This window comes from Bubalus bubalis, chromosome 16 (assembly GCF_019923935.1).
Source record: "Bubalus bubalis isolate 160015118507 breed Murrah chromosome 16, NDDB_SH_1, whole genome shotgun sequence".
Classification (NCBI taxonomy): domain Eukaryota; kingdom Metazoa; phylum Chordata; class Mammalia; order Artiodactyla; family Bovidae; genus Bubalus; species Bubalus bubalis.
The window spans coordinates 19,837,238-19,858,041 of record NC_059172.1 but is presented as its reverse complement, the minus strand read 5'-3'; the positions used below and the strand labels follow the sequence as shown (position 1 = coordinate 19,858,041).

Genomic DNA, 20,804 nt, shown 5'->3' with positions numbered 1-20,804 from the left:
AGACAAGTGAGGGATGACAGCTGGGAGAGGATTAGAAGCCCCCCAGAGGAGGCTCTGATTTTGTTAATGTCCTCATCCTCTGTCCAGTGAGTCAACGGGGCCTCCAGTCCTGGGGTGTTTTTCTGGGACCCTAGTAACTTTCTATCCTGCAGTGAAAACCAGAGGCATCCTGTGTGTAGACTTATTGGGAATGAGGGAATGAGAGGAGTAAGAAACCTGATTATGGCTTGGGAGTACCTTGAAGGGGGGTCACTATAGGAGGAGGAACGAAAAAGACCCTTCAGGTATTTGGTTTCAAACAACATGACATCAAGTGTACAGACTTTAGAGCCTGACAAGCCTGGGTTTTAATCCTGGTTCCATGGCTTTCTACTTGGGCAAGGTCCACAGATATTTAAACCTCAGTTTCCTTATATGCAAAATGGGGATAATATGCTCCACTCACAGGGCTGTTCTGGAGTTTGTGGTTTATGTATATAGACTACATGGCACATAGAAAATTATTGATCAATATTTATTCAATACCTGTGGTGTTCCAGGCACCATTTGAAGTGGATTTGATTCCCTCTGCTTTTATGGACAGCTGCCCCACACTAGCTACTGGTTTGTATATTGTCTCTGGCCATCTTGGGTTGCTGAGATGTTGCCCAAGTGTTTGGTAGACCATGGATCACCGGAGCAGGCTTCTCTAGGGGATGGGGGAGGTGGAAGTGTTGGTTGTATTGCCGTTCTTGTGTTTTGAGGAATTTCTATCCCAAGGTCAGATCCCCTTCACTCCTTCATTGAAGCTTCCTATGCCCCCAGACAGAGGTGGGCACCATCCTGTCCAAGAGGCTGAGAGGTGGCTGTGCTGACCCAGGGGCAGAAGTGGGTGCTCAACAGACTGTCCTAATGCCAGGAGAAACTAAAAGGTTGATGGATCAGGTGGGGAAGAGGTGAGGGACCAGGTCCTTGATCAGGCACTTTGACAGATCTTGCAATTACCATGGTACTCGTTCATTCATTCAAAAAGCTTCAGTTTTCTCATCAGTAAAATGGGGGTAATGATAGCCCTACATCATAGGGTTGTTCTGTGGATTAAATGAGTTAATATATATAAAAGTACTTAGAAAACAGTCTAGAAGATTTTTAGTGCTATTATTATCATTAAGCACCTTTGATGACAAAGGTCCATATAGTCAAAGCAATGGTGGTTATCCAGTCGTCATGTACAGATGTGAGAGTTGGACCATAAAGAAGGCTGAGTACCAAAGAATTGGTATTTTTGAACTGTGGTGCTGGAGAAGACTCTTGAGAGTCCCTTGAACAGCAAGGAGATCAAACTGGTCAATCCTAAAGGAAATCAACCCTGAATATTCATTGGAAGGACTGATGCTGAAGCTGAAACTCCAATACTTTGGTTACCTGATATGAATAGCCGACTCATTGGAAAAGACCCTGATGCTGGGAAAGAGGGCAGGAGCAGAAGGCAGGTGACAGAGAATGAGCTGGTTGGATGGCATCATCGACTCAATGGATAAGAGTATGAGTTAACTCCAGGAGACGGTGAAGGACAGGGAAGCCTGGTGTGCTGCAGTCCATGGGGTTGCCAAGAAATGGACATGACTTAGCGACTTAACAACAACAAAGATTATCCCTGAACACCTACTATGTGTGAAACAACAAATTGTGAGCTAAGGATTCATCATGAATAGGAGGTTTGGTTCCTGTCCCCCAGGACGAATCCGAGGTTCACAGAGGACCTGCTGAAGGTCCCACAGCCAGTGGTGGGCAGAGTCGGGATATGAACTCCAGTCTGAACTCGAAAGCCAGTGCTCTTCCCATTCTATCATGCTGGTGTTCAGAGGTCAGTACAGAGAAGAGATGAAATATGGAAGGAGAATTGGACACCAGCGGAGAGCCAAAGAGAAGGAGAGGGCTGAGGAGAAAGCAGCAGGCAGAGCCAGGAAGAGGTGACTGGCTCAGGCTGTGTGGATGACAGAGTGTCTCTCATCAGTTAGACCCCACAGTAAACGGCAGCGAGGCTGTTATGATTCTCTCTTTAAATGCTGAATTTGCTGCCACCATCACCAAATGAACTGTGGCAATTCTAATATCTAGCAGGAGATGGCTTCTCTGCCCCTAAGCATCCATTTGTGTTGGTCAGGCTGCTATGTGCCCCGACCTACACCACCTTTGTTTCCTCAAATCCTCCCACATGGGTAACAGGAAGAAACTGAGGCTCCCTCTAACTCAGAGCCCTTCCAGAAATCTCTTTTCCTACCTTGAAGGGGACTGAGATCAAACTTGAACACTAGATTTGTTATAGATTCGGGTCCTTGGACTCTTTAATCAATAGAAATTGATAAGAGACCAGACCAGGAATTCAGGCAAGGCTTATGACTTGTGCTGCAGCACGAGGGAATGAGAACAAGAAACAGGTGTCCCCTGCTAGATGCTGGGGGAGGGTTAACCTGGTTTCTCAAGTAGGGTGAGGGAGGGCGTGAATTGGTGGGTCAGGCTGGGGGGCTGGTTTACGTGGTCTGCCCATCCCCTTGGAGGCACTGAGCCCAGGGATCACGGGCAGTTCCCTGCTTCTGCTCCGGTGCCTCAGAAGTGGTGGTTGGGTTTGGGCCTTTTTGTATTTTAGGGCTTTTTGTATTTTATTGTTCATCATTTAGGGCTTCCCTGGTGGCTCAGGCAGTAAAGCATCTGCCTACAATGCAGGAGACACGGCTTTGATCCCTGGGCCGGGAAGATCCCTTGGAGAAAGGAATGGCTACGCACTCATTTTCTTGCCTAAAAAATTCCATGGACAGAGGAGCCTGGTGGGCTTGGGCTGCAGTCCATGGGGTCACAAAGAGTCAGACAGGATTGAACAACTTTCACTTTCAGCCATTTGCCCCAAGTATGTATGCCTGCAGTTATTTTTAGTCCCTTAATAGTTTTTTTTTTTTTCTTTTTTTGTATTTTATGTTCCAGATGTTTGTCTGGGTGTAAGCACTACAGCAAAGGATCCCAGACCCTAGGTTTATTTAAATTTAAGTTTTTAATCAGAGTTGATATCTGGCCAGGATGGCAGAGGTTGACGTTGCTGGATGAGGAGGGACCCCTATCAGTCGTGGGGTGGGGATCCAGGATCTCCTTGGAAAATCTGGGGGCCTTTTTGCATCTGGGCTGTGTTTCCATGTGCTGAGTTCTGGCTGGAGTAAACCCGGGGCCTCCCCCTCCCTGGTATTCCCATGAGACTTTTATGAACCTTGCAATTCTTCCGCCCCAGTCCTGAGCTGAACCCCGCCAGGGGGTATATATCTGGGCGCTGCCCTTGGAGGACACACTTTCTTTCTTTCCATGGAGAGTGTTCGCCAAGCCTCCAGGCCCCTCCCCGCTCCTCACCTCAACCCCTGTGTTATTTTCTTTGGCTCTGGGAGATGGCCATGGCCGTGTTGTTTCTGGAGGCCAGCGAGGCCTGAAGGATTCAGAGAAGTGTCATGGACACTGGGAAGGCATCGCTGGCTCTGCCTGCTTCCCCTGGGCTCTGTCTGCTCCGAAGCTCCCCACAGAGCGGGCTTTGTGTGCCGCTCCGGCCCCTGGAGGGAGGCCAGGGCCGGGGCCAACATGGCGGCTCTCCTCACCGGCTGAGTGCCTCCCACGGCCCCCAGAGTGGAGAGAGAAGTGGCTGTTCTCGGCCCTGTGGAGGGCGAAGAGCCAACATGGTGGGAAGACTTTTGGTTGTGGGGCGTTTGCCCCATCCTGTCCTCACAGCGGTGAGGAAGGCCTGCTTCCTCCTCCTCACTCCGTCCATCCCCACCCCGCCCTCAGCACTGCCTCCAGCCCCAGGCACTTCTGGTCACTTAGGATGGCATCAGCCTGTCTTCTAATTCCTGCTCATCCTCAAGAGCACAGCTCACTGCCCCTCTGAGGGAGGCCAGCCCTCCTCACCCCAACTCAGGGGTCCTCCTGTCACCTCCCTCCCCATTCCCCCAGGTGGGCGGGCCCAGCTCTGCTTTGTTCAACCTGAGTGGGCTGGGAGCTGGCCTGGCCCCCTGTGGGTGCTTGGGGAGTGAAATGACCAGCCTGGGGCCCGATAGCTACTATCATCACTTCACAGGGAGGAAACTGAAGGCCCAGGAGGTTACGTGACTCTGCTAAGGCCTCATGGCTGGTCAGTAAGGGAGTTAGGGCCCCACTAACTCTTCCATCTTTGCAGGTAGGAAGTTTGCATCATATTTGCCTCCCTCTTCCTGGTTGACAGGGACCAAACTGGACACATACAGGCTAAACAATTTGGATGACAGTATATACATAGAAGGGGCTTCCCAGGTGGTGCTGTGGTCAAGAATCTGCCTGTCAATGCAGAAGCAAGAGATGTGGGTTTGATCCCTGGGTGGGGAAGATCCCCTGCAGTAGGAAATGGCAACTCCCTCCAGTATTCTTAGGAAATGGCAACTCCCTCCAATATTCTTGCCTAGAAAATTCCATGGACAGAGGAGCCTGGTGGGCTACAGTCCATGGAGTCTCAAAGAGTCAGACACAACTGAGTGACTGAGCATGCATGCACATATATAAAAATATAATTAAATTAAAATATATGTACATAGTTTATATAAATATTTATATAGTACAGTGTATGTATGTATATTTATATATTTTATGTTTCACATATATATTTATATATATAATGTACATATATAACCTAGGTTTGAAAAATCAGAATAAGGATAGAGATGATAACACTGTTTGAATGACATGAAGACCATCTTACTACTTGGAAGAAATGAACTCAGAGAAAATAAAAGACAGGGTAATTCACCCAGAGAATATATTATCTTCAACAGGTTGTACTGTCTGGAAATGTAAAGTGTTTTCCTCAACATGTCTACCATTCACAAAATAATCTAGACTTTATAGAGAAACTGTGCCATGAGCCACTTCTGCCTATGTTTACCAGTTGGGGACAGATGACATCCCATGTCTGGTAGACTTAATCCAAAGGTCCCCAGGCCATGATTACACAGCAGGCTTGGCCAGCTCCTTTGAAGTTGGAACTAGGTCAGGACACTTGTTTAAAGGGTTAGCTGCACTGGGAAGAAGACTTATGGGGTTAAAGGGAGTTTTCAGCAATTCTGGGGTGACATTCTCAGAGACGATACTATACCCTGGGATGCATTCAAATTCAGAGGGAGGGCTTAAGCTTTTAGAGCTGGGCTAGTGCACTCAGATGCCCACAGGGTCAGCAGGTGATGCCCATGTCTGAAAGTGGCTGCTGATGGGGACCGTGAGACTGGGCAAGTTCATGCCAAGTGGACAGTTGTGGCCCAGCTCTGCCAGTCGGCTGTTGCCAGGCAGGAAGGTAGGCCTTGTGTTGCCAGGCCCAGATTGTTATGTGAAATCTCACAATTTTTAAGTGCTGATTTATTTAGTTTTTAAAAATCACTCCGAGGGGCAGTTAAAACTCTTCCACAGGCTGGCTCCCTCCTGGTGGTCACTTTTGAGGGAGAACTTGACAAGCTTCTGGACAGTTGTCTCCTTCCAGACTATTGTTTAGAGTGGGCATGCTAAGAGTTTATTTATATTTATTGAAGTATAGTTGATTTACAATGCTATGCTAATCTATGAAAGTGAGAGTGTTAGTTGCTCATTGTGTCCAGCTCTCCCTGATCCCGTGGTCTATAACCTCTGTTCATGGAATTCTCCAGGCAAGAATACTGGAGTGGGTTGCCATTCCCTTCTCCAGGGGATCTTCCTGACCCAGGGATCGAACCCAGGTCTCCCTCATTGCAGGCAGATTCTTTACCATCAGCCACCAGGGAAGCCCAAAGTGACTCAGTTTTGCATATATATGCATTCTTTTAAAAATATTCTTTTTCCATCTTGGTTTATCCCAGGAGATTGGACATAGTTCCTTGTACATACAGTACCATCTTGTTTATCCAATCTAAATGTAATAGTTTGGGGAGGGAGAGGGATGGACTGGGAATTTGGGGTTGGTAGAGGCAGAATTTTTATTTTTTATTTTTAGCTGAATAGTATTTTCTTCAAATTGAAGTTTATCTGGGAAAAAGCAGTGCTGATCTGCTGGGAGTTAAGGGGAAGGTACTAGATGGCCTCCTCTCCTTAACACCACAAGGCTCCTTGAAAAATTACTGTTCTGGAGCTTGTTATTTGAATTCTCCCTTAAAGCTGAAAGTGTGTGTGGTCTCACACTTAGGGGGCCTGCCTCCTAGAACTCGTTAGCAAAACGGGAATAATAGGATCTGCCTCTCCATGCTGTTACAAAGATTAAGTGAATCAATGCATGGAAAGTGCTTGGAACAGGACAGGCAGAGAGTAAGTGCTCATTCAATACCATTAATGTTAAATATTAACATGTACTTGTTAATATTGGGGTCACTCCATACCACTATGTTAATTGCATTTCCTCCACTTGTTAGCTGTGCAATCCTAGTAAAGTTTCCTAACCTCTCTGGACTGCAGCTTCATTCATCTGTAAAACAGGAATAATAATAGTGTCTATCTTTTAGGAAGCTTACTGTGAAATGGAAGAGAAATGATGCATGGGCTGAGAAACTTAGCCCAGTGATCTGGATGACAATTCAGATCAACAATTCCCTGTGTCACTTGTAATTAGTTATTATTTGGGGACAACATTTGTTCTCGGGGAAATGACGCTGTCTCCACCAGGGCCTCAGTCTAACTGAGGGACATGCAGAACAAAGGAACCCAAGGACCCAGCAAGACGGAGGCAGACAGTCTGGGTCAGAGGAGACCTGAGTTAGCCAGCCTGGACTGTAATTAGCATGATTTATTAGCATCGGAACCTGGGAAAGTCTTTTGCCTGGAGCAGTACTGAAGAGGGCCAGTGAATGGACTAGGTAGCACAGGGCACCGTCAATTGTGGTTTGTCTCTGAAAGGAAGGACTTTATGAGGAGGGACCTGAAATGATATATGGCTTCCAGGTTTCCCTCCAGAGTTGGTCTAGCCCCATCCAATAGTCTTTCTTGACTTTCCTTCTAAGCCTGTGGAGTGATTTAGACCATGAGATGGAAAAAAAAAAAAAGAGCCTGGAGCAGTGTGAGAAACTGGATGGGGAAGAGATGAGAGGCCACGAGCATGTGGTTAGAAAGGACAGAGAGCACCAGGCCCTAAGCTGTTCCAGGCCACAGCTGCCCAAAGGCTCAGATGTGTGCGGGAGAGGCTGGAGGTGGCCGGCAGTGAGGTCTGTCCTTGGGAGTGTGCTGGGGTGTGACCACCTCCACGGGGCTCACCTTAGGCTTTCTGATGATTTTATATTTCATTATTTGATTTTGATTTAGAAATTCTGAGACTCTCTTTGATCTCAAACATCTCTACTTGGAATAGGAATCTTACTTAAGAAAAGCACCCCCTGGAACCCAGATACCTCTCTCTCTGAGTATCTGGATGTTAATACCCAAGATCAGCATTTTGTATCTTAAAAAAAAATTTTTTTTTTCCATCAAATAAAATCTCCTCGTGCTTGTGCTCAGTGGCTTCAGTCGTATCTGACTGCTTGCAGCCCCATGGACTGCAGCCCACCAGGCTTCTCTGTCTATGGGATTTCCCAGGGCAAGAATACCGGAGTGGGTTTCCATGCCCTCGTCCAGGGGATCTTCCCAACACAGGGACTGAACACGAGTCTGCTGTACCTCCTGCACTGCAGGTGGATTCTTTACTGCTGAGTCACCAGGGAAGCCATAAAATCTCCTATAGCTAACGTATTTGTTGAGCACTTAGTACGTGCCAGTTACTCTGCTACACTCTTGAGTTTTCTTATCCCATCCTCAACTCAAGGTCCTGGATCATGTAGCCTATTTTACAAAGTAAATGAAGAAAGAAAGGCAGAGAATGGTGAAAGCCCTTCTTGAGGTCACACAACGAGTAAGTGGCCGAGCAAGGTGAAAAGTGAAAGTGAAAGCCACTCAGCTGTGTCTGGCTCTTTGCGACCCCATGGACTATACAGTCCATGGAATTCCCCAGGCCAGAATACTGGAGTGGGTAGCCCTCCCTTCTCCAGGGTATCTTCCCATCCCAGAGATCGAACCCAGGTCTTCCACATTGCAAGTGGAGTCTTTACCGGATGAGCCACAAGGGAAGCCCAAGGACGAGGTCATTTAGGTGTAACCCAGCTCCTGCAGCCAAGCCTTGGTAACCACTATACTGCACTGTCTTTGGAATCAAAGTGAGGGTGGGGGTAGAGAGGGGAGCCTAAAGTTTGTCCATCTCAACTGTCACTCCAGGTCCCCAAGGGACCTCCCAAGAACCCCTAGAGTTGCCCCAACCTAGAAAGCTCTGCTGCTAAGTATAAGCAAGATCCCAAAGCCAAGGTACATTGCACATTAGCCTGGCCATCTTGGCCATCAGGGGAGGGAGGTGTGGGTTTATGGAGGGTCAGGATAGAGTTGCAGGAAGTAGGGGTGAGTCAGGATATTCCATGACTTGTCAGATGCTTGGCTACTGGAACTCGATTGGAGAAATCATCTTTTAAAAACATCACCTGCTAGTGAAATGTACACAGCTCTCCACTATCCACCCTGGATAAAATTTTCCAGTATCTGTAATTCTTTATTTTAAAAGAGCTGAAGGGAAGTTCAGGATGAACTCATGACATTCTAGAGCATTTTGCAATCTGTGACCATCCACTCGCCAGCCTTCAGGGCAGCCTCTAAGTGCTGGTTTTAAGAGAGGCCAGGTCCTGAGCTCTTAACACATGGAGAGTTCAGGTTTGGCTGCCTCTGCTAGAGCTATTTAAGAGTCAGTAAATAGCTGGTTCTCCTGACCATGTTGCTTATTGCTCCCTACCCTTTTTGTTCGTAGACATCATTTATCCAGCAGGCATACCATTTCTCTCTCCCTTTCTCTCCTTTTTGTCTCAAAGTGTCTAAGCTGCCAACAATTCTGAATTGGATAGGTTGAGATAGAGACCTGTGTCGCTTTTGTTCAATATGAAAAGTAAGGCGAGGAGAGAGAAAGCTGTTTTTCCATGTGGTGTCTTGGTTGCTGGGCACCTACCAAGTGCCCAGCACTTTGCTAAACACATTATATGCGGAATCTCAGTCAATCCTCCCAACACCGGGAGGCAGATGCTATTTTAGCTGAGGAAAACATATCTCAGAGATGTTAGGGAAAACCTGGCCAAGGTCACGGGGCCGGTCAGTGCCAGCACCAGCCCCGTCACCTTGGACCCAAACAGGAAGCTGCCATTTGCTCAACCCTGACTTCAAGCTGGAATTTCCTAGGAGGTGGGCAAGAACTTCAGAAGAGATGGCCACTAAGGTGGCAAGTTGGCAGAGCAGTGTCTGGAGGAGAACTTGGCTATCTCCTGATACATCCCTCTCAGAAGGTTTTTGCAGATACTCAGACCCATGTGTCACCTCCTGGGAGACAAAAAGACAGAAGGCCCTGCAAGGCATTCCTCCCACCAGTGGGAGCCTGGTCCTCATTTGGGACTGTTTCACACCCAAACTTGACCTTTATAAGCTCAGAAACACTCGGCTCCTTCTGAAATCCAGAGTGCAAGAGGGAAAGCCCCAAACCTGGCCCCTCCCTTGGTAATGGCAGGGAGCTGGCCCACTCTTGGCCATGCCTGGTTCCAAAGTCTGAGCTCTTGACAACTACAGAGGCTCCTGGAACACTGCATGAGGCAGGCACCTGAGGCTACCCTCTCCCATCCCACTCTGACAACACCTGGTAGAAGAGGCAGGAAGAGGCGGCTCCCAGGATGGCAGGTCTGGGTTATGTGTGGGTGGGGCTGGGCTTCACCATCACGGGACACGCAGGGAAGAGACGAGGGCTTGGAAACCTCTGTTTTCCTCCTTCAGATTTAGCCTCTTGACCAAACACAGGGTGGGAGGGTAGGGAGAAATTGATACATTTCTCATTGTCTTTTTGGGAAGGAGGCACTCTTTAGGCTTGAAGAACTGTCCTGTGCAGCAGGATGAGCCAGGTCCCCATGCAATGATGTGGACCCTGGTGAGAGTGAACCACGTCACAGATACCTGTGTGTCACGTGTAGGGTTAGGGCAGGTGTGGGATTGGTCTATGTAAGCACGCGCCTCAGGTCTGTCTGTGCAGTGCTGGTTTCTGGCCTGGAGGCAGGCGCTCCTTGAGGGGGGCATTTCACAGTGACCTCGGAGACTCACCCTCTCCTGGAAGCCACCTGCTTTCTGATCCTGAGTGTGAGCCCCGCTGGGCCGGAACACACAGGGTCAAGGCTGGGCGGGGAGGCCTGAGGGCTGGATCGGCGCTTGCATCACCCCCACCGCGGGGCGTGTACCTGCTGTGCTAGCAGTCAGCCAGGCTTGCCGTGATGTGCAGTCACCCGGCACCTGGGGACAGAGGCCCTCAGAGGGTTTCTGGGGCAAAGCTCAGCTGGCCTCGCTTTGGCTTATGGCCTGCACAAGGCCCCGTGCTTTCTTCTTAGGTGGAGAGAACTGGACTAGGAGAGGAGGAAGTGTGGGGAGGGCGGCCTGGGGGGACAACGAGGGGACCCCTGTTTACTGAGCACTTCCTTGGTTGCCAGGTTATATATTTCACAGTTTGGCTCTCTTGGTCCTTATAGAACTCACCATCCCTGCTCTAGCGATAAGGAAATAAAAGTTCAGAGAATAGCTATAATATTAATACCGATAACCACAGCACTACACCATATGTAAGATGACCATGTAGGATAGTTAAGGGCACAGAGCTCAAGTCAATGTGCATGAGACTTAGTTAACTGTTAGACCTTGGGTGGGTCATGGAACCTCTCTGTGCCTCAGTTTCTTCATCTGTAAAATGGGAATAATTACTAATTTCTCTTAGGGTTTCTGTAAGGATGAAATGGGTGTTTGGCACAGGGTCTGGGGCACGGCTAATAAGTATTTAGCAAATATTGGCTAAAGCCAGGATGCTCAAGCAATCACAGTGTACTTACTAGGCTTCAGCCTAAGGGTTTCTACTATTTTGTTTAAATTAATTGCTCCAGAAGATTGGTGTTATCTCCTTTTTACCCATTAGCAAAATAAGGCTCAGAGAGGTTAGTGGAGTTTCCCAAGGCCACAGAGGGAAGAGGGAAGAGGTTGCAGTGAGGATTCCAGGGCTTTCTTCTGTGCAGAAGTGGCTCTTCTTCCTGCCCCGGACTCTGGCAACCCTCTGTCCTGAACGCTGGTGAGAGCTGGCCTTTTCAGGCTCTCATGGCCTTGCCGCCCACCTGAGGCCAGCGCCACCTCCTGCCCCACCTGTCCCAGCTCAGATGGGCTTCTCCAGTCATACACACCTGTTTGATGCTCAAAGGCAGGGTAATACTCTTCATTGCTGAACAGGTCAGTCCACGACATCAGGGGGTCGCAGAAGGATGTGTTGGGCAGGAAGGTGCTGTGTGTCACTGAGTCCAACATCACCCTGTAATAGCAGAAGAGGCTGTGAGGAGGTGGCAAGCCACACCACAGGAGACCCCAGCAGGGCAACACTTGTTTTTTGTTTTTTTTTGACTGTATCACTGGCATAAGGGATCTTAGTTCCCCACCTGGGGACTGAACCCATGCCCCATGTAGTAGAAGCATAGAGTCTTAACCGCTGGACTGCCAGGGAAGTCCCTACACTTGGCTTTTAATTATGTCAGCAAACACAAACATGCAGCCTCCCAGGAGCCAGGCACTCCTCTGTGTGCCTTCCACGGTGACATTATTTAATTCTTTCCGCATTCTGTGAGGTTTGTGTGTACATCCCCATTTTATAGATGGGAAAAACTGAGGCAGAGAGGTTGAGACAATTGGTAACATGGCCAGTAAGTGGCAAAGCTGGGATTTGAGGATGAAGGTTTTAATTATGCAATAACGCCTCGTTCTTTACTTTTCCTGGTCTCTCTCACCTGGCCCCTGAACTCTGGATTATAATGTCTAAAAATATACTTCTGAAAACAGGGAAAGAATTATTTTAAGTGAATATGCCCACAAACACTAATCCACAATTCTGAAATCTGAAAGCTCTGAAACTGAAAGTATATTTATGTGTGTTTGGTGCCAACATATTTCCCAGCAAAAACAGTCCCGAATTTACTGTTATAAAACTTTTATATATAATTATATCTATACTTCTATATATGTATGTAAACTAAACCATGCATTTATTAAACATATGTAACTATAGTATGCCATACAGTCTTATATCTATAGCTATAGTTTCATTTGTTCTACTTGATGAATATTCATATGATACACTGCAGAAAATATTGATGCATTTAAGCAGTCCAAGCAGGCAGTACCTTGAGAGGAGTGATCTGTGCTCTGCAGTATATGCCCTGGGTGGCTTCCTGATACTTGAAGAACTCTGAATTCTGCAGCACGTCCCACCCCAGGGTTTTGGATGAGAGACTGGGGGCTTGTCACCATTGTAACTCATTTGCTTCACTGAGTGCCCTGGGCTGAGCAGTTTATTATTCATGGTGTCCCCAGAACAACCACTCTGAGTCAGGGTCTGGTAGGCGTTCTGTCTTATAGATGAGGGACGGGAGCTCCGAGATTCCAGATGAAAAGCCCATACCACCCAGGTGGCAGGTGAGGGAGTTTGAGTGACAACTCAGGTTGGTCTATTTAAGAAATCATGATCCCGGTTGCTGTGCACACCAGCGAGTGGGAAGCTTTGGGAAAAGATGTCTGATTGAGGTTGGAGAGGGGATAGAAAAGAAGGGGCAAGCATTTTTGCCCACATTAGTCTCCTCTTTCAAATTTCCCTTTGCTGTTTTCCATACTCCCACAATTCAGAGAAAAAAAAATTCATTCTTGGTGAATAAGAAAAACCTGTTCACCCAAATGCTCTTATTATTATTGCAATAATATTGATGAGATACTTGGTTCTACCCCTTAAGCAAAGAGGACGCAGCAGCTCAAGATCACACAGCTGGGAAGTGGCAAAGCCAAAGACTAGATTCCACGCTTGGGTTATTAAGTGCATGGAATTTTAAGATGGTCAAGAACTTATAAGTCATCTAGTCCAGCGTTTTCCAAACTTTAGTTATTCACCTGCCCCATGATAACTTACTTAATTTATTTAAAAAAATCACCTCCCTATTGTTTAACATAACTGCATTTACTTAAAAGGAAAACTTTATATCACTACTATAAATGGAAAGCCAGGATTCATTTAATATACATAAGAATAAAGATATAAACTTTGAAATAAAAATTAGTCATTCACACATTGCCTAGATCAGAGGGTCTAGGCACAACCTACAGGCACAGTCTAGTCCACCACCTGTTTTTGAATGGCTCACAGGTAAAAATGATTTTACATTTTTAAATGGTTACATATTAAATGGTTATATAATATGTGCATAATGCACTTGATTTTGCCTTTAGGCCTGCAAATCCTAAAATATTTACTATCTGGTGCTTTAAGAAAATGTCTGCTACCCCTGACTGGATTTATATCACGTATCATGAGTGGTCTGGCATGTTGGAAATTACTGTCAGTCCAATCTTTTCCCGCATCCAGACATTTTACAGTTGTGAAAATTAAGGCCCAAGAAATCTGTGTAACTTTGTCAAAGTCAAACACCTTACAGTGTAGGGAATTAAGTTTTTTCCAATTTTCAACCCATCTGCTTTCCTTTCTACAAACACTCACAGCCTCATCTGCTCACAGACACATCCTAGGCTCACTACCAGGGCAATCCGGATCTTGATCCCTAGAGGGTCAGGGACTGTGTGATTCCAGAACCAGAGATCAATTATTTGGGGATGTTTGCAAATCTGTCACGATCATCACTATCAGATATGCATGAGAACTCTGCTACAGACAGAGAAATAACTGAATTCAGATTCTCATGTGTAGGCACCCTCTCTGGGCATCACTGGAAAGTTGCCAGACTTCCCTAGGAAGTCTCCTTCCTGATGCCTGGAGAGGGTTAACGTGCCCAGCAGATTATCATGTTCCTGGATCTCCCCCTGGGAGCCATATCAAACAGAGGTCAAGGCTGCCCGGGTCTGGACTCTGATTTTCCCACAGATTGACTGGTTTTATATCCCTGAGCAGGTGGCTGGATGAGGAGGGATGGGGGTGGGAGGATATGAGGAAGAAAGAGGCTTGGTGGGAGCCCAAAGCCTTTTCTACTTTCTGGACTTGACCCCAGAAAAGTTCTCCTAAGTGACAGTTCAAGGTGAAAATACCCCCTACCCCTCTGGGTCGGAGGCTCAGAAAATGGGACAAGAGGGTGGCAGACCTCTGACATGACCTTCATGGGTGGGCTTGGAGAAAGGAGAGGGGGCTTCCACGTGGAGAACAGTTCCCAGGTCTCCGGTGTTAATTAGAAATCCTCCAGATATAGGATGCAACAGTAGGAATGTGCTTCTTCATCTCTGCCTGACAAAGCTCTCAAAAGTCATTCGGTAAATTGAATTTGATCGCAGAAAAATTAGGAATCTCTGTGACCAGTACAATATTTACCTCTTAGAAGGATTTCTTTTTTTTCTCTTTGCATCACCCTACTGGCTGGCACTGTGATTTCTTCAGGGCTGTACCGGGTGATGTCTGTATCTGATTCCCTTTGGGGGTCCCTTCTATGGCAAATTATATCCATTAAGTTTTCTTAAAGGGCTGTTTCCGGTATACAACATGCTGTTTTTCTTCTGTAATTATTTTTTGCTTTGTGGAAAAGTATGTTTTATAAAAGGCAGCGGCTTTTCTTTTTTCTATTGCAGTGGGAGGAGGGGATATTGTTAACTCTTGGACTCTCCACAAAAGACCTTGGCCACTTAACCAGCAGGCCCTAGATGTGAAAGTTCAGGAATAATGGCTCCTTTGTATTCAGCAGTCCAGCTTCTTAGGCCTTTACAGTCCTTGCAACAACTGAACATTTTAGCTCTTCAGATTTCTTTAATGTAGGCGGAAGAGGGTGGTGGGCAACAATAACTTTTGGGTTCCCTCTTCTCAGGGAGGACATTGAGGCCCAGTGATATATAGTTTTAGGCCTGAAGTTAGAATATGTAATCCAACGAGGGGACAGTGACCAAAGAGGGAAAAAATTGGTAAAAAAATTGGTCTTAAGGGTCAAAAAAATCTTAGCCATCATTATCCTTTATGACTCTTCAAAGCCCACAGTACATAAATGATGAATGGTGAATCTGTGATATTAACATTTCATGGAGGGGGTAAGATTAAGAACAATGATCTAGGGGACTTCCCTGGTGGTTCAGTGGTTAAGACTTTACCTTCCAATGCAGGGGAGAGTGGGTTCAATTCCTGGCTGGGGAGCTAAGACCCCACATGCGGCCGAAAAACCAAAACATTAAACAGAAGCAATATTGCAACCAATTCAATAAAGACTTTTAAAAATTGTCCACCTTAGAAAATTCTTAAAAAAAAAAAAGAACTAAAAAGGGGGTGATAGTGGGAAAAAAAAGGTTGCAAAGCATTGGGTTAGACTTAGAGTCAGCAGCAGGACAAGTAGGGGAAGCCTAGGGAGGGTCCTAGGCCTGCTGTTGTAACCCCGCATTTTTGGTTTTTGAGAGGCTGGCTGACTTGTCCTCATAGAAGGAACATTGTCGTGATTCTGCCTCTCACTTTTCTCGGAGCCTCAATACTTCATCGGCTGCATGAACACAACGAGATGGACTCTAACACATACCCTAGCTGCGTGATTTTCTTCAGGATCCCACCCGATTTGGCTGACACAGCCACACACGTGCACGCATACACATAGGCATATATGATAGCTATAGTTGGATATTGCAGTCAAGTACGCTCACCAAATTGGAGTACAATTCAATCATGCAGAGATGAAAGTTTTAGCTATAAAAAAATTCCCATGATTTTCTCTTCTCCTTTTCCTCCCATACCCACTTTCAGCTGTGACCTCTGGACATTCTTTGCCTGGGTTAGCCAGACCCCTTAAGTATTCTGAACCCTCGCTCACTGCCCTTCTACAGACCCATGGCAGTGGAATTCAGTCTCCCCAAAGTGTAATCAGCACTTTAGCTGCCTAGTAGGTAGGAAAGAATCAAGCACTTTCAGCACAAGAGGGGAGAATCAAGTGGGTTCTCTTCCAGGCACGAGAAAGGCTGGCTAGACCTTTGGGAATGGCATGGACGCTCAGGTCCTTGGTGCTTCCAGGGGCTTCCTAACCCTTCTGAGAGTTTGGTTCACTCACCAAGGGTGCACCAGAAGGGTCCACACAGTCAGAGAGACAGGCCTGTGGGCTTCTTGCCCTCACACGAGTCAGAGGCGGCAGTCACAGGTGTGGTGTCCATGGCACCTCTGTTCAGCCTTCCAGAGAGAGTGGAAGGCGCAAACCACCCAGCCTTGGCCAGTCTGCCAGACAAGGAAAATTCCTTCCTGACCCTGGCAGAGATCATCAACTTCACTCTGGGCATGTGACCAAAAATTCACCCAATTAAGCACCTACACATTGGCTGTTCATGCACCAAAGCATCACTGCGCAGAACGGGCTGTGAAGGTGTAAACCATGGAAAAGGGGGCTCGGGAGGGCCTTCCTTGATCCCACCATCCAGGCCATCTCGCTGGGAAGAATAATGCTTTTCCTCCTCTAAAGTCCCAGTGATACCCCAATGCCCACCAGGTTCCGAGCCCTACGGGCAAGGCAGGGTCCACTTCCTACCTTTTGGACCTCCCTCAGAAGAGACACATGGAGGAAAACCCATTGGTTGAAGTATTTCAATGTTTTCTGCTAAAGGCTTGTGGGTTGGGTGCTTGAGTGTTTGCTCTTCTGGGAAAAACCAGAGCAGCTATGAGACTGCTTTGCTGATGTCTTGCCAAGTGATTCCTCATCTTCCTTTGGCTTGTATCAGAAGTTTGCTAGTTTGTTCGTTTTTTAGTTGTTTTTCTAAAGGTGCCGCAAAGACTCATAGGAGTTGTGCTGAATAGTTTACCATGGGCTCCCATACAAGGCTCACTGGGTTTGGGTTAAACCCATGTGTGTGTGCTCAGTCGCTTCAGTCGTGTCCAAACTCTGCAATGCTGGGGACTGGAGCCTGCCAAGCTTCTCTGTCCATGAGATTCTCCAGGCAAGAATACTGGAGTGGGTTTCCATGCCCTTCTCCAGGGGATCTTCCCAACTTGGGGATGGAACCTGCATCTCCTGCAGCTCCTGCATTGAGCTGAGCTGAGCTACCTGGGAAGCTATATTAAATCCATTGGGATTTAAATCCTACCTCTGCCACCCACAAGGAAAGGGATGTGGGACGCATTTCTTACTACTCAGCCTGCTGAAATTTTATTCTTTTTTTTTTTTGTTTCATATAAGGTGTGTTGTGTCAAAATCCACAACCCTCTTTGAGCTCATCTCTCAAATGGAGATTTTAACATGCAATACTCAGGGTAACCCAAAGATTTAACAAAATTAGGTAATATATGTAGATGAGTGGATATAACATGTATGTCCATTACTGTCCCAGCAGGGGATGGGGGAAACAATCGTCATCAGTATTCTAAACGGTTGCTACTTAGGTGACTTCTGAGAAAAGCAGACAACCAATTTGTGAAAACTCTTACGAAGAATACTTTGAATCACCAGAAAACCCTCTCACAGAGAGCATGAGGACAAAAGAATTAAGCTTTCACTCAGAAGGGCAAACAACCTCTTCCCCTGGGTCTTTAGACTAAAACATGAAACTGTCTCCCTGAATCACTTTACCTTGCTAGGCTTCAGTTTCCTCCTCTGTAAAGACAATTAGGGATCATTGTCCCTAATGATCTCTGACAGCCTTTGCAGTTTGTAAAATTCTCGGCACATCAGAATGAACGTGGGTCCTCAGCTCCCGCGGGAGAAGGGAGCATGTGCTACACCAGTCTGCCAGCAGGGGGCGAACGCTCAAGAACCTCACGTAGTGCAGAGTCTTAGGAAAGGTCTGAGAATACAGTGGAAAAACCCTAACCATTGCTTTTCTGGAAGCATTCTATACTGAGGAGGTGTGAGAGTGCAGAATGGGTTTCCTTTAAGCTATTATGTTCAGACAGTCTCCTGAAAAATTCCCCAAACTGTAATAAGGCAACAATTTGTTTTCTGTTTCAAGGGGGTGCTCCATGAGCAGGCCAATGGAGGTGAGGCGCTTAGGCAGGAGGAGGTGGGCTTTTCTTGAAGCTGAATATTTTTTGGTGTAAAATCCAGCTTCCCTTCCTCAGGTTAGCTTGAAGAAGGTAGAGAATGGCGTGCCCGTACGCATTCTCTCTCAGTGAGTTCCCCTTGGTTTAATCAAGTCACCCAGAGGGGGCAGGGGCTGCCTACACAGCCTGAGGAAGCAAAAACGTCTCTCTCGGCCAGCAGTTAAATCCCAGTCAAACAGCTCCGGGGAGGTACTGTGACTGACGGACGTGGCAGGAGGCCTGGCCATCTGGAGCTGGGGACGGACCCACAGACCCAGGCCCCCCACCAGAGCCACTAAGCCCTGACGCCCCTTACGATTTATCCAAAAGAGCAAAGAAAAGGTGCTTACGTGAGGACGGCGGTGCTGGGTCCAAAGAGGAGGTTTTCAAGACAAGAGAAGGCAGGCACTCCCAGCACCGGCGTACGGTGGAAATAAAGGCACCTGTAGCCTTGTGATATAAGTAACACCTACAGACAGGTCCGTTTGGTTTTTCAGGTTTATGCACAACCCCTTTGATGACGGTGACATACAGTGTGACACGGCTCCTTGGAGGGGGAACAGTTCTCACACACAGAAAGTTTACCTTTATCCTGCTTTTGTGCCCAGCTCACCCCCCACCCCGGCTCCCCTGCTCCCCACCCGGGGAGTCAGTAAACAAGCTGAGAATTCTCGCCTCTGGGAGCTTTGCTGGATCCTGCGTTTGCTGGGAACTCTCTTTTGGGCAAGCTGGAGGGGAAACAGGAATCTAGCCGTGGTGCCCATCTCTGCAGCCCTCCTCCCCTCCCCCACCCCCAGCAGTAAGGTGGAAGGGTAGGATAGGGCAGTGGTTAAGAACAGACTCTGCAGCTAGACGATTTTTTTTTTTTTTTTTGCAGTTAGATGACTGAATTCAAATCTAGGTGCATCATTTTCTAGTCATGTCACCTTGAACCACTTAACTAGTTAGCTAATAACTTAAGTCGCTCTAATGCAAATAACAGGACCTACCCTCATACGAGGTCCTGCGAGTGAAGCACTGTGTGAGCTCTTTGTTTCGTTCTGATTGTAGCGTTTTCTTTGACAGACCACATTAATCAGAAAGCCCTTCTCCACCACTTCCTCTAAACTCATGCCTTCCCAGCAGATTGAAGGGAACGGCCAGTTTGTAGAACCAATGTTGGGGGCCTTGTTTCTACTTTTCACCCAAAACATAACCAGCCATCGGACACATTAACTTACTCAACTTCTAACCTCTTGGGACATAATGTGCCATGGGGTTGTTTTCTCTCTTACCTTCCCCTTTACAGATGGGGAAAAGAAGAGGTTTAGGGGCTCAGTCAGGTGACCACAGCTACGAGGCTGGGGTCTGACTTGGATGCCAGCTGTCAGGTGTCTTTGTGAGAACTACCTGCATCCCTATAAGAGCAGAAACTGGACCCAACTTAGGCTGAAAACAGAAGTCCCCGGTCACCTGCAGGACAGCACTGATGGCCCCCTGCCTTTTTGCCCTGTGCTTCCAGCTCTCCTGGGCAGCCGAGACCTATGTCCAAACTGCAGACTCTAAGCTTTAGAGTGAAAGCAGGCACTGGTTTGTTAGGTTTTCTTGGGAGCACCAGGCATGGGTACAAACACAAATACAAACACACATACACTCTGGGGAAACAAAAGGCAGTTCATTAGAGGACTCAAGTGTCATCATAGAAAAATTGTTGAAGGAAGATAAGAGGATTGCTGAGGATTCTGACTTGCTGTGTAACCTCAGACAAGTCAGGTAGCTTCTCTGGGCTTCATATCCCCTGATGGTGAAAGGAGGAGGCTGGGTTAGAATAGCAACTTTCAAACTGTGCTCTGAGGAACCCTGGGGATCCCTGAAGCCCTCATAGGAGCTGCTGGGGGTGGGTGTGTGAGAGAATGGGATCAGAGTGGGTTAGGCTCCAGGCGGCTCCTCCCTGATTCAGTAAGAGCATCTCGGCTTTTATATCAATCTTCAGGATAAGATTTCTCTTGAACAAAAGAATCCGCACTTGAAAAGAGCTTGCAGAGAATGGGATTAGGTGGTCATTGAGATTCCTTTAAGCTTTAAAATTCTGCAATTTGCCTCTTTCTCCTCTGTGTCTAGGGGATCTGGTTGGTCATACAGACTGTTTCCCACTGTTGGGTACTTTCCCATCTTGTCACTCATCTTGGAAAGTCTTCTTATGTTTATATCTACACACATATGTTCTTCTTAGCAGAGAGAGTTTCATGGAAAATATCGTATTCTGATATTGTTTTTAGAAAAGAGTCTTTGGAGAAATTACATTTCTTTCTGTGCTGTCTTGACTCAGCTATTTCAGAGTGAAAAGTTTCTGGCATAAACGTGTATGACAGTAAACTGTTTGTCTCCTGGTCCTGAGTGTGTAATACAGCATATCTGGGTGCCCATGTGGGAAATTATAGGCTTCTGGGCTAGCGAGTAAAAGGGGGTGATTAAGATAAAACCAAAATAAAAGAGGAATTTGACTCTAATTAAATCTAACTATCACATTGAACCTAAATTTGATTGGAGTGGAGATCTTAAATGATATCAAACACTAAGCTCATAAAACCTGTATTTGAATGTCAGAGGTGGACCAAAGGAATGAGGCACTTTAGACTTTCTAGCCCACCCTCCCTCTGCTGTCTCAACCACATAGCAATACAGGTAGAATGAATTAGGCTTACAAGAGTCACAGAGTGACTCAGCCTAGATTCTATTTTTTTTAAAG

The 20,804-nt window shown here is 46.9% G+C and overlaps 1 protein-coding gene across 3 annotated transcripts in view; it reads right to left on the bottom strand.

The window, feature by feature from the left end:
* The window catches only part of ELF5 (E74 like ETS transcription factor 5), a 47,863-nt gene that overhangs the window by 14,401 nt on the left and 12,658 nt on the right, over positions 1-20,804 (bottom strand). The window contains exons 1-2 of one of the 3 annotated variants that reach the window (XM_006062381.4): positions 18,427-18,573; positions 11,256-11,380 (exon numbers count right to left, since the gene is read on the bottom strand). In XM_006062381.4, coding sequence (XP_006062443.3) covers positions 11,256-11,376 — 121 coding nt within the window. In that variant the 5' untranslated portion in view covers positions 11,377-11,380; positions 18,427-18,573. Of the gene's footprint in view, positions 1-11,255; positions 11,381-16,124; positions 16,282-18,426; positions 18,574-20,804 lie in introns of those variants that run through there. The other 2 variants (XM_025266242.3, XM_044929271.2) reach the window with 2 other exon arrangements.